At 35.2% G+C, this 14,988-nt stretch overlaps 1 protein-coding gene across 1 annotated transcript in view; it reads left to right on the top strand.

The window, feature by feature from the left end:
- LOC132112368 (1-phosphatidylinositol 4,5-bisphosphate phosphodiesterase beta-1-like) overlaps nt 1-14,988 on the top strand; it is a 66,512-nt gene that overhangs the window by 4,205 nt on the left and 47,319 nt on the right. Inside the window, exons 2-3 of the mRNA XM_059519820.1 lie at nt 1,173-1,250; nt 13,664-13,732. Coding sequence (XP_059375803.1) covers nt 1,173-1,250; nt 13,664-13,732 — 147 coding nt within the window. The remainder of the gene's footprint in view (nt 1-1,172; nt 1,251-13,663; nt 13,733-14,988) is intronic.

Raw genomic sequence — 14,988 nt, 5'->3', positions numbered from 1 at the left:
TTTGCAACTTTACATTTGGATTAAGTTTTTTCTTGCTTTTTGAGGAGTTTTCCATCAAGACTGTGGTATAGAACTGAATTTAAATTTTTGTGCATGGAATATCAGATCATTCGTTGCTGGACGAGAGTTTTTTTCATTAGCTTCAGCATAGAATATTTATATTCTTGCCCCAGTGTGTGTTTCAGGGAGGTGCATATTGATGGACTGAAGGGACATGGTTTTGATTTAAATGGTAATACTGCATGGTGGTGGGATGGGTTTTTTTTTGTCCTCTAAATATTTTATGTTATGAACTGATTGGTTTTCAAAAGAGTTGGATGGTGTCCCTTCCCTATTATTTTAATGTGTTACATATTGCCCTTAATGTGGAATGGTTGTTACAACTTGAATGGGTTTTATTCCATCTATTTGTCTAAGCCATTGTTATTTTAGTACATACTATTAGCTTTTGTTAATATTTAGAATTTTGTTTTATTTGTATTTATTTTTAGTAATTTTGTCGTGTTTATTATTTTATTAATCTATATATTTTTTTTTTTATTATTTTCTATTTATTCATTTTTTATTTTAGTTATTTTAATGCTTCCAGTGAAACCGGAACTATTTATTTTTTATATTTGACTTATTTTTTTTTTCATTTAAAGTTTATTTCAAGTAGCTATTTTATTTATGATTTTGGTTTTAGTTAATTATAATCCTGCTCTAAGTGTAAAAGGAACCTTTCAGCACATATATGCTCTTTAAATATATGACATTACAGACCAATAATAATTACATCTTGCATTTAGATCCATATTTTCCCAAATTGTTGTCTAATAATAGTAAGTTATTCCCATATAGTTATTTTAATATGTCAAGTTAAACTAAACAGACATGCCTTTTTATGTATCAGAAATAAAACTGCAGATTATTATTATTATTATTACTAGCATAAATAGCTCATCAAAATTGTTGTCTAGCAATAACAAGTGGTAAATCATGGTCTGTATAAATTAAAAGTTATTGGCTATTTTTAAAATGTTTTTTATGTCCTTACTCAGTTCCCCTTTTTCCTCTGTGCATTAAAGAATATCTTCAAGTTTTCATGCAAGCTTAATGCATATTGTGAATTTTACCATTTTTACATCAATTCTGCTGTGTATTTATACTTAATGTCATTTTTCTCTGCTTAGGATTCATCTACAGTGACTCCAGTGACATTGCGTGTCGATCCACAGGGATACTTCCTCTACTGGACAGATCAAAATAAGGTAAAGTTTCTCAAATCAAAATCCAGTGCAGCCTTTGTTTTTTGATATATATATATATATGTATATATATACATACACTCACCTAAAGGATTATTAGGAACACATGTTCAATTTCTCATTAATGCAATTATCTAATCAACCAATCACATGGCAGTTGCTTCAATGCATTTAGGAGTGTGGTCCTGGTCAAGACAATCTCCCGAACTCCAAACTGAATGTTAGAATGGGAAAGAAAGGTGATTTAAGCAATTTTGAGCGTGGCATGGTTGTTGGTGCCAGACGGGCCGGTCTGAGTATTTCACAATCTGCTCAGTTACTGGGATTTTCACACACAACCATTTCTAGGGTTTACAAAGAACGGTGTGAAAAGGGAAAAACATCCAGTATGCGGCAGTCCTGTGGGCGAAAATGCCTTGTTGATGCTAGAGGTCAGAGGAGAATGGGCCGAATGATTCAAGCTGATAGAAGAGCAACTTTGACTGAAATAACCACTCGTTACAACCGAGGTATGCAGCAAAGTATTTGTGAAGCCACAACACTCACAACCTTGAGGCGGATGAGCTACAACAGCAGAAGACCGCACCGGGTACCACTCATCTCCACTACAAATAGGAAAAAGTGGCTACAATTTGCACGAACTCACCAAAATTGGACCGTTGAAGACTGGGAAAATGTTGCCTGGTCTGATGAGTCTCTGATGATTTCTGTTGAGACATTCAGATGGTAGAGTCAGAATTTGGCGTAAACAGAATGAGAACATGGATCCATCATGCCTTGTTACCACTGTGCAGGCTGGTGGTGCTGGTGTAATGGTGTGGGGGATGTTTTCTTGGCACACTTTAGGCCCCTTAGTGCCAATTGGGCATCGTTTAAATGCCATGACCTACCTGAGCATTGTTTCTGACCAGTGTTGGGGAGTAACTAGTTACATGTAACGGCGTTACGTAATTTAAATACAAAATTATTGTAACTGTAATTAGTTAGTTACTAAGAAAAAATGAGTAATTAAATTACAGTTACTTATGAAATTTTTTACGATTACAAAGGGGATTACATTTGAATATTTACACACATCCACATACAGATTTAACTGATTTCTTTCCCAAATTGCACTGACTTTTCTGAGACATACCGCCCTGATAATTTCCGGGATGTGGAAACACAGTCTAATTCGTAGAATCCAGTCATAAAAACGAAATGCCTAACGCGGACGGAATATATGCCACATTTTGGATGACTAAATCAAAAGTAGGTCAGTACACTTGAATCAAAACATGACATCGACTAGTGTCTGTGAATATTAAGCCCCAAAAATGCAATATATGACTTGCACATTCTGCGTGTCTGTGGAAATCAGGCGCAGACTGGACACCGGGAGAAATGGGACAATTCCCGCGGTGGCCTGGCAGCCGATTTTGCCCCACTATTTAATATCATTATTGTATAATTGCCTGCCGAATGTACTAAAGCGATCACTTGCGAATCCGTCATTTGATAATTAAATCTCTAATAAGTCATGACTCGCGCGCTCTCCGCGCCTCCACCAAACGGTTTGGATCAGAGGTAGCCCCTAATCAATGAGAGAGAGAGAGAGAGAGAGAGAGAGAGAGAGAGAGAGAGAGAGAGAGAATAGAGAGAGAGAGAGAGAGAGAGAGAGAGAGAGAGAGAGAGAGAGAGAGAGAGAGAGAGAATAGAGAGAATAGAGAGAATAGAGTGGACTGCTGGAGCAGAGAAGCAGAACTCCTGTTCAGGGTTTCAGGTCAGTTTCATCTGTAAAGATGCTTTTTTTGTCTTTGTTTTTTTATTTATTTAATCAAGCAGCAGCACGTTGCTCATCAGTCATCACTCAAAATACTATATAAAGGCCATCATTATTATCTGTTGTAATGTTACAGTAGTAATTCAGCTGAAAAAAAATCCATTATTCTTTTATAGGTTTAGGGGGAGCTACGACAGACAACAACACAACCCTTACGGAAATTAACATTTTAATATTTAACTATAAATCCAGAGAAAATGGTTACTATTGTTTAAATGTGATAACCAAAAATGTAAAATTATTTTACAAATGTATTTATTTAAAAATAAATACAAATCCATTTGCAAAAAACAAAAACAAACCAAGGTTATTTTACTTTTATATAGGCTAATAAAAGCATGGTAATTTTTTGTAAGGGAAAAACATGACTCGTGTACAGTATTAGGATTTTTCTATAAAGATATTGTAGTATTGTAGAGTATTGTATTGTAAAGTATAATTTTGTTCAATCTTGAGTATTAAAGTAATGAGAGAGATGGATAACAGGGCAAAATAAAGAGACTGAAGAGAAAAATGGAAGTGAAGGTGCAGTTCAGGAGAGAACTTTTAATTATTTTGCATGTCCCCAAATTAAAGATTTAAACCTTTTTTATGTCAGGTCCATACAAAAAATAGTTTTGTCCATGAATTTGTTTGTATGAGTTTGAATTTTCCAGTCTGATTTTTTTTCCCAGTCCGCCCCTCCTGTAAATTAATGGCAAAGACATGGTTTCATTTACTACACATAGGCCTACTGAAGCTCGCAGTGTTTTCAACCTCTGCTGCCTCAATATAGGAGTACACGAGCACATAAACATCATTTCTAGAACTGCTCTGTGTCACTTCATGTGCATTTTACTTATTTTGAGAAAACTATCATCATATCATATACAAAGAGACAGCAGTTTCAAAAAAACACCAATGTTTCAGGAGTTTATTACACAGAATACGTCACATGCTCATTAGATAAATGTATTTAAGTTGATGTATATGCTTTTATTTATTATTCTTTAATTTTCACAAATTTAGAAAAGTAATCAAAAAGTACTCAAAAGTAATTAGTTACATTACTTTAATAAAGTAATTGAAAAAGTTACACTACTATTACTTTTTAAACAGGGTAACTTGTAATCTGTAACCTATTACATTTCCAAAGTAACCTTCCCAACACTGTTTCTGACCATGTCCATCCCTTTATGACCACCATGCACCCATCCTCTGATGGCTACTTCCAGCAGGATAATGCACCATGTCACAAAGCTCGAATCATTTCAAATTGGTTTCTTGAACATGACAATGAGTTCACTTTACTAAAACGGCCCCCACAGTCACCAGATCTCAACCCAATAGAGCATCTTTGGGATGTGGTGGACCGGGAGCTTTGTGCCCTGGATGTGCATCCCACAAATCTCCATCAACTGCAAGATCCTATATCTTATCAATATGGGCCAACATTTCTAAAGAATGCTTTCAGCACCTTGTTGAATCAATGCCACGTAGAATTAAGGCAGTTCTGAAGGCGAAAGGGGGTCAAACACAGTATTAGTATGGTGTTCCTAATAATCCTTTAGGGGAGTGTATATACTATTTTTTTTTCTCCCAACAAGTGCGTCCCAGTTTTGTGTATTGTGTTTGCTAATCTGTTTGTCCTTTGCACTGTTATTCTAGTATTATTGCTATACTATTTATCAGTATTTCATTTGTATTTATATATTTATATTATATATTTGTATTTCTTTTTCATTTTAGTTAAATCTTTCATTTAGTTTGTTGTCTTTATTAAATGTCTATTTAGTTTTTATAAAATCTTCTAAAAAAAAGTCTTCATTTAATATTTAAATTAAATGAAAATGATACATGATACCTCTTCAACTATTTTTTTTAAATATCTCTTTAATAAGTTTTTAATATTCTATTTAATTTTATTTTACTTAAATTAACATTAAATACAATTTTATTTATGTATTTTCCATTCTAATTTTAATTTTATTGTTTTTAGGAATTTTGTTTTGTTTTTGTTTTGTTTTGATGAAATATGTCTTTTTAGTTTTTAGTAATTTTTATTCGTGTTTTAATTTATTTTTTGCCTTTAACTATTTGGAAATAAATGCAAATGAATATTTCTCTAATATATATTTTTAATATTCTCATGCATTAAATCAAAATTAAATTGATTATTTTTATTTATAAAATGTAACGTTTATTTTAATTAACATAAATATATTTTAGTGTTTTTAGTTTTAGTTGATGATAATAACACAGGTCGTGGGATTTCCTGACGTTGAGACTGACCTGCCAATGACATAAAAAGTATTTTTACGTAAAAAATTTCACCCTTTTAAGCTCCAGTGTCCTGAGCATTAAAACCAGACGTTAAAGATTTACATCTCATCAGAAGCAAACTTTTATCTAGTGTGGTGTCACTTCCCAAAGTCTGAGGTTGAGTCTTTTGTCCAGATGGATCACCGACAGCCAAATACTCACATCGCCTCAGAGTCTGGCCCAGAGAGATGTCCCACTTTAAATGAGCCATTTTCATCCAAGTATGGATGTTTTTTCATTTGAACTGTTCCGGAGTCTTCCTTCACTTTTTGTGTTTGCATTAATATTCTAAACATGAATAAAGTCGCACTGTTTATTCAGTGTTGAGATTGACCTGGAGCTGCTGATCTGATAAACAGCTTCTAATAGATTGTGCTCAGTAGTAAATGTGCTGAAATGATCTGATGAAGTTAAGTGTAGGTGAAGACAGAACGGACGTCACGCTGTATTAAAAGCATACTGCCTTGCTGGATATGATTACACAAGAATCAAAAGCATGTTTGGAAAGATAACATCAGTTCATTCTGTCTTTCAGAAAGCATCATAAAGCACAATCGTATCTTATTATGCCAAATTAAGGGCATTGAGCTGATAAAACCAGAAAATGAAGAACTCATCTTCCATGACAAGAATGTTGAAAAATACTTAATTCACTTAATTCACCTCTTTTGATGAACCTAAAATTTTGTATTTATAGACGAAATTATACTGTACATGAAATCAAACTGACCCTGTTCACTTTCATAATTCATGTTCCTGGATAAATTTCATTTTAAAAAGTATCTTTTTTTTTCTTTTAAATGGTGATATTTTAGGATAATTGGAATAATAATGTAGTTTTAATTAATCAATTTTGAATCAGGTTTTATTTTTATATTTACAGTTGTCATTTAAATTTTAGTTAAAGATTTAGTAATTTTGTTGTGCTTATGTTGATATTTTTAAATTAGTTTATTTCAGTTTTAGGTATTTTAAGTACATTAAGGTAAACTCTATTAAAATGAGAAATGTTGCCTTGGCGACTAGATGAAATTAAAAGTTTTATATTTTAATTTTATTCAAGGTAAAGTGTGACCTGGACATGCTTTGAGAGTAAACTCAACAGGAAGTGAGGTCATCTGCTCTCCTCTTGCCCTTTTATGTAAGAAAATCGATTATGATTCAGGCGAGAGCAAGTGTATTCCAGGAGACTTTAGCATGTCATTTCTCATGTCAGTTTGTGAGAGCACCAGTAACATCAGAATAATATTCATTTGAGTGACTCAGTCTTCAGACACCAGATGGTATTGAATTAAACGCTGCTAATTGTGACGGACTCCGAAGGGCTCGAGAACCCTAAACGGCATTCAGTTATCAGAGTCAGTGTCTGTGTACAGGTGCATCTCAATTAATGAGAATGTTGTGGAAAATTTCATTTATTTCAGTAATTCTACTCAAATTGTGAAACTCGTTTATTAATAAAAAAAAGTGCACACAGACTAAAGTAGTTTTAAGTTTTGTTTTGTTTTTTAATTGTGATGATTTTGGCTCAAATTTAACAAAAACCCACCAATTCCCACTATCTCAACAAATTAGAATATGGTGACATGAAAACCAGCTAATCAACTCAAAACACCTGCAAAGATTTCCTGTGCCTTCAAAATGGTCTCCGTTTTGTTCACAAGGCTACACAATCACGGGGAAGATTGCTGATCTGAGAGTTGTCTAGAAGACCATCATTGACACCCTTTACAAGGAGGGTAAGACACAAACATTCATTACCAAAGAATCTGGCTGTTCACAGAGTGCTGTATTCTAGCATGTTAACAGAAAGTTGAGTGGAAGGAAAAAGTGTGGAAGAAAAAGATGCACAACCAACTGAGAGAACCGCAGCCTTCTGAGGATTGTCAGGCAAAATCGATTCAAAAATTTGAGTGAACTTCACAAGGAATGCACTGAGGCTGGGGTCAAGACATACACACATGTCAAGGAATTTGCTGAACCACAGACAACGTCAGAGACGTCTTACCTGGGCTAAGGAGAAGAAGAATTGGAGTGTTGCCATTGGTCCAAAGTCCTCTTTTTAGATGAAAGCAAGTTTTGTATTTCATTTGGAAACCAAGGTCCTAGAGTGTGGAGGAAGGCTGGAGAAGCTCATAGCCAGAGTTGCTTGAAGTCCAGTATTAAGTTTCCACAGTCTGTGATGATTTTGGGTGCAATGTCATCTGCTGGTGTTGGTCCATTGTGTTTTTTGATAACCAAAGTCACTGCACCCGTTTACCTAGAGATTATGGAGCACTTCATGCTTCCTTCTACTGACCAACTTTTTGAAGATGCTGATTTCATTTTCCAGCAGGATTTGACACCTGCCAACATTGCCAAAAGAACCAAAAGTTGGTTAAATGACCATGGTGTTGGTGTGCTTGACTCACCAGATCTAAACCCCAGAGAGAATCTATGGGCTATTGTCAAGAGGAAGATGAGAAACGAGACCAAACCAATCCAGATGAGCTGAAGGCCACTGTCAAAGAAACCTGGGCTTCCATACCACCTCAGCAGAGCCACAAACTGATCACCTCCATGCTACTCCAAATTGAGGCAGTAATTAAAGCAAAAGGAGCCTCTACCAAGAATTGAGTACATGTACAGTAAATGAACATACTTTCCAGAAGGCCAACAATTCACAATTATTTTTTTATTGGCCTTATGAAGGATTCTAATTTGTTGAGATTTGTAGTTTTTTTGTTAAATGTAAGCCACAATCATCAAAATTAAAAGAACCAAAGACTTAAACTACTTCAGTCTGTGTGCACTAAATTTAATACACGAGTTTCACAATTTGAGTTGAATTACTGAAATAAATGAACTTTCCCACGACATTCTAATTCATTGAGATGCACCTGTAGATATTGATATTTTTACATGATCACACTATATTGCTTAATCACACTCTACAGTAAAAAGTGCATCACAATGCAATATAATCGTAATGGCCCTAAAATGGAACTTAAAAAAAAAAAAAAAATATATATATATATATATATATATATATATATATGTATGTATACAAAATATAATTTCTTTTTAAATTTCATTTTACTGTATTTCTGGGATGAAATATGGCTTGGACTCATTCTGTAGAGGTTTTGTGAGATTCATCCTCTGATAACAATCTACTTGTCAGTCAATGAAAGCAATGCAAGTTAACCTGACAGTTTTTCCTGTCCATAAAATATGCTCAGAATTCGAGCACAGGCGCCTTCGGCCAATAGTAATAGCATCCTGTATTGTTATGCAAACCAAGCGTATATTTGAATCAATACATGCATTTCTATATTTAGCAGCACTGCAGGCCTGATTGTCACCAGCGAGAGTCAAGCAAATCATCGCAGTCACTTACAAGCAGCTTCATTATTGAAAACTGTAGCAGGTTTGTGAGTTTTCTGTGGATGGAGAGTCAACAGAGTGCGGTTTGCTCTGCTGAACTAACAGATATTTGATCATGTAGTCTCAATGGATTTTCAAAAGAGGAGTCTGAGCTCGCTGGTGATGTCTTCTGCAAGCTGATTTCAAGGGTTCCTGGTGCCTTTCTTCATATTGCTTTAGTCCGACTCCCCGTCACAGACCAGCTCCATCGCCTGTTGCCATGGTGCTGGTGAAGCTCCCTCCACCATATGCGGGTTTTCATAGATGAACCGTCTGAGCGAGAGATGCTTTCATTATTCAGGCAGCCTTGGCACGCACTTGCAATTATCATAAATATTATATCCTAGTCATATAATAAAAAAAAATACCCGCTGCACAGCATCATAGTTGCACGCATGCAGTGTCCTTCACCTGTTCACAAAATACGCACATTTACATTTGCATTGATTGGTTTCCTGTCCATGTAATTGCTGCATTTTTTGCTTTTAAAGTTAGTTGGCTAAAAGCAAGTAGAGTTTGAAATGACCTTGTGGCCTAGTGAATATTAAAGGAGACGTGTTTTTGTCCGGTGTTAGTGTTTTAGGTCAAAGCTCTGAACAAATGACATCCTGGAAGTCTTTATATAATCTCCTGGAGTCTGCTGTCCTCCCACGTTCACAGAAGTGTGTCACGCACACAAAAGTGTGTCAGCGAGGGCTGGGGATTGTAGCCCATCCAAAATGTCTAGCAAGGAAGAAAAGTATACTATTGAAATAATGACAATTGATTCATTTTGTGAAATTATAATTGGTGGTGATGTGCCAATTTATCCTTATAGAAAGTGTTTGTTTAATCAAAGATGTGGATTTAAAAATTTTTTTTTTATAAAGGCCAGATTTATAGCAGATATAATGTGTAATACCTAATATATAATACCTATAATACCTGTAATACCTATATATATATATCTGTTTCTTCCAGACAGAGTGTTTGTGTATTTTTCAGTAATTCTTTCTGCCAGTTGCATCGTTATGTCAGTAAGTGGCACTAATAGTGGCAGTAATTTAATGATTCATTCAACTGATTTGTTCAAAATACTGATTTAGTCAGTGAATCATTCATTTAAGTGATTTGTAAGACCATATAGATCCATGCAGGCACAAAAGAAACTGCTCACTTATGAGTGAGTCATTGAATTGTTCACTCAACTGTCTCGCTGGACCATCCCGAAACAAAACACCACTACAGTGATTTTCTCAGACACACTACTGTATTTGTTTTAAACTCTTTTTCTGATGGAACAACAACAGACAAAGCAACTGGTGATATTGTGCCAAGGACGTGGAATTTAGTAGAGACACTTGGGACATGCCCCTACCAATGTCCAGTGACTACTAAATTCTCTAGCAATGATTTTGATCAAACATTTCAATATATGTTTATGTTAATGCTGTTTTCGTAATTTAGGCCAAATCTTAAATAGCTCACACCATTGATATTATCTGAGAAGGGAACAAAGCTGAAGTGTTTAAAACATATGAGCACAGCTCAGTTTAATGATACGTTTACTGTCTTTAAATTTAGGTTTTAGTATGACTTTGATTAAAGGTATTCAAATGTTGACTAGTATATTTCAAATATAGTGCATTAAGCTACAAACTCATAATCATAATGCGCAATTTTCCATTTAACATGTATTTTGAGCTGCAGCTTGTCTTATTAATGGAGTGTTTTATTAGTTAGCAGTAAACAGGTTACCTCACCTGAATATGTACATCGATTTGTGTAGGGTGTTATCTTTTGAATGGAAAAAAAATATTTTATTTGTAAACATCATGTTTTTTAATAAAACTAGCGAGTAAACCAGTAGTAGTACTGACAGTGTCATGCAAACATAAACACGAAAAGCAGAAGACAAACCGATTAAATTGAGTCATTACACTGAAACAGCTCTGATTTATTCAAACTAATAACATTGATCATTAAATTTAAGCGATTCATTAGCAAAAGCCAGAACAAAAGAGCTATTCATTTTTCAAATTTCAACATCGCAGGGTGAAATGTAGCTTTTCAAAACTCTGAATTAGTTAAAGGTCTAATAACACACACAGTTACACCCAATCTCATGTTAATCTTGAGTACCTATAGAATAGTCTTTCGTTTTATCATATTTATAAAAGAAAGATGCAACTTTACGATTCTTTCTGGAAAAAGTCGAGCTCCCAGAGTTGCGCTGTGGGTGGAGCTCAAGAGTGACAAGCACTTGAGCGCCTCATGCCAACGAAACAGACATTTGATGCCGTTTCACTTACAATCTACAGTTCTGAATCATAACCGGGATCTTTTATAGCTGGGACCACTCAATTTTTCAATATCAAAAGATGTGCAAATCCAGCATCGAACTGGGACTTGTTTATAAAACATTAAGAAAAACAAACTGTATCCACTGTTTACATAATGCTGGGTTCTTTAGGTGGCTGAACAAAGTTATCTTTCCCTTACAAACAAAAACACGTCTTCCCAAGCAAGTCCCGTGAAGCGCTGCCGCCAGATGAAGCTTGTTGATGGGAGCGTTCTTCCTCTCGCTCTCGCCTTGGTCCATGCGTGCGCAGGCGCGTTTTGTTGGGAGAAATGCCCATATAAAGAGTTCTACCTGTGTCTATGTCATGAAGAGCCACGATCGAAAAAAACTCTCTGAAACGTGTATGAACCTGGAAGTAAGATTTTTAGCACATAAATACTCATACATCCATGTTTAGAATGAAAACAGTGTAAACAACTGAATGCATGAAACAGCATTGTACCACCCCCCTTTAAACCAATTGTGAGGGAAAAGTGCTACAATTGGATCACCTTTTGCAAATCATTTGATTTAGATAGGGACATCGGCACGGTTTCGCAAATCATTTTGTTAATTGCATAATTCGCGATCCACGCTCCGAGTTCAGATCTGAAATTATGGTTCACGAATCATTATTCAGATCGGGTTTTACTGTAGAAGCACGGAACATGAATCATTTGATTAAGATCGTGGGTTTGCGAGTGTTTTGATTCTGATTGGAACTTCTGATCTGGTTCACTAAACATTTGATTTAGATCGGAACATCACAGCGGGTTTGTAAATCATTTTGTGAATTGAATAATTTGATTTAACAATAGCTAAACTGATCCTGTCCTCCAACAAAAAACGACCATATAGGTCGTTTGTGCAAGCACCTTATTACGACCTATATTTACGTTTTAAAGTTAAGCGGCCTCTAGCGGGTGTAAAAAATAATGACAGTATCGCATTGCGTCTGTCGTCATGAAATGACGTATAACGTCATCACCAATCAAGACGCACTTTTATTTAAATGCAATGTGTGGACTTTTTACATCGATCTCACAGTAATTCGTACATATTTTACTAGGTGGCTTATTCGTTCGAATGACCACACCTAACCCCACCTCTAAACCTAACCCTCACAGAAATCATGCTAAATCATGATTTATTGAGCATATACATTTTACGTGCACATCCGTTCTCTGGGATCGAACCCATGATAGCATGATTACATATCAAGGTATAACGCAATAATCTACCAACTGAGCTACACGAAATGCAAATCAGAGTGCAAATAAAAGAGTACAAAACTAGAGGACAGGTTGGCTAAACTATGCTTAGTGTAGTTAAACAATCCGAAGAAAACATTTTTAAAATGGAAAGAAAAGTAACTTACAAAATGAAATTGGATGAACATAAAAAATCTAGAACTTGCTAAAGTGAGTTCTTCCTCAGAAGAGACAGCAACTAACTTCAGTGTCTGACTTATATTATAATTACGTAAATAAGCTTTTTGTGAAATTTAGATTAACTAATTAATCTGTTTGACCTCTTCATATTTAAGGAGGGAATTATTCTTTCCAAAGTTGGGAATTTCTTGTTATGAGTTTCAAGAGTATATAAATTAGTGGAGACACTATGACATGTCTATACCAATATCCAGCATCTAATAAAATGGCCCTAGAAATACTTTTGATCAAACAAATAAATGTCTGTTGTCTGCCATTAAATACTAAAATCAAACCTACACCCTTGTATCATGCCTAAATATAAATGACTCAATATGAACTTATTGTTTATGGAAATGTTGTATTAATGAAATGTCAAAATTCCACTGTTTGTGATATTCATATTGGTAAACAACAGCACTCTTGCAGGCATGATATTGCTTAAATAAGCCCTGGCTCATATTTAAATATTGAAGTTCTGTTTTGTTTTGTTTTTATGTATACATTACTTATTATGAGCTCATAAAAAAATAAAGGAATCAGAAAAATGTGGTTTAGTTTTTAGAGTGTTACAGGGCACCATCACGTAAGTTGACAAATGTTAGAAGTTGTCTGTGGAGCACATGAGGACATTCAGGTTTTACCGTCATAACAATTATGATCTACGTCAGCCCTCCAATCATTGCTGTGTTGAATAAATGAGTATAAAGAGCAAATGCCTCTTTGTTTTGTTCCAGCTCGGTTGTAGCTCGGTCGTTCCAGCAGAATGCCGTCAGCTTTGGTTTCTGCTGCAGCTGTCAGAAAGCGTATCTATCAGCGTGTCCATAACACACTGCAGATGCAAATAGTGTGGCACTCTGGCCCTGCGTCATTTCCTTACCAGTGTACTTTAACGAGAGTCTTTTGATTAATCCTTTGATCTGGATCTGTGCGTGTGAATTAGTCATTATGTTTTAAGTCTGTTTAATTATTTATTCTTGATTTTCCGTCATCGTTTTCTCTGTCAACATTTCCTGTGCTGTTACCTTGTGTGATGTCTGAATGGCTTTTGTCATATTTAACAACATATTGATTCGGTTCAACAGCATGGAATTGTTTTTGTGAGCTGTGGCATAAAAACTGCCCCTCCCTCTTTCAGGAAACAGATCTATTGGACATCACCTACATCAAAGATGCAAGAACTGGGAAATGCACCAAAACGCCAAAGGTAGGACTGCTGTATTCAATGCACCCAACCAGAGGAATACATCCAGGCCCAAACAGTATGCCAACCAATAGTTCCAACATATTTTAAAGCAAGAAAAGAAAAGTTAATCCACACTCATGAATCTTTGGTAGTCAAGTCAAACAATTCACCTCGTTTTTAATGTTAAGAACAGACACAACCATTTTGTAATGTGACTGCGTGAAACTTTAGGTGTTATTTTTTTAAGTTATTTTTAGGGGAATGCCTACCAAATATCGTTATGCTACTTGATATTGCACACTGGTATTTGTTGTTGTATTATTTTAATATATTTTCATAATTATAAACATTGGATTTTGTACAGTTTACTGCAAATTTTTGTTGTTCTTGGTAGCGTTCTGCCATGGTTCTATCAAACTTATGAGCACACATTCTTTCAGTATCATTAATAAAACAGTTGTTCAATTGTAATAACGTTATACATTGTTCATGGAATGTTGTTTTGAAACGTTTTGTTCAACTGACATTTTTTAAATGTTACCACTAATTTCAGAATGTTCAAAGAACATTCAAAAGTAACATTCCCATAATGTTTGAATATGGTAAAACAGAATGTTCCCGTATAACGTTCGAAAAAAAAACAAGAAGAAAAATGTGATTTAAAAACACTGTACATTTTCATAACTTAATGAGAACATTAGCAGAATGTTCTAAGAACATATTTTTGTTAGTTGGGTCACCTGTGTTTGGTTGTCTTTTTATCCTTCAGAAATGAAATGTTTTAATGTTTTGTTTCATCTTAGAGATGGCTGGTCTGTCTTATAAATCACTGAGGAGATTTTGGAGATGCCGGTGGGGTAAATAAATGAGAAAAATACTTTGAAAGATGGGTGTCACTGTTAGAGATGGTGGTCTATCCGTTCTCCTTCATTGGCCTGCGACCATTTATAAGCATGTCCTTGTGTAAAGGAGGTTTTGCCATTACTATGACAGGGTTCTCTGTTTCCCAGGTCCTATATAGGTTAATAGCTCTTCTGGGTCATAAGCATCTCTCTATGAGGGTAATGGTCTGTGCAATCTAGTGTGGAATGGCCACAGGCAGACAGACATCTTTACCTATGCTATATCTGGACTGCTGCAGTCTAAATATGGAGCCCGTGGGTCTCCCAGGTGAACTCTTTCCTGACGCTCATGGATGTTATTTGTGTGTGTGAAATGAGAGAATGGCACTGGTGCCAGATGAAATGCACAAATGCAGTCAAGAGTCATGTCATGTC

The sequence above is a fragment of the Carassius carassius genome, chromosome 32 (genome assembly GCF_963082965.1).
Source record: "Carassius carassius chromosome 32, fCarCar2.1, whole genome shotgun sequence".
Classification (NCBI taxonomy): Eukaryota; Metazoa; Chordata; class Actinopteri; order Cypriniformes; family Cyprinidae; genus Carassius; species Carassius carassius.
The sequence above is the reverse complement of the archived record's forward strand: the minus strand, read 5'-3'. Positions and strand labels throughout refer to the sequence as shown.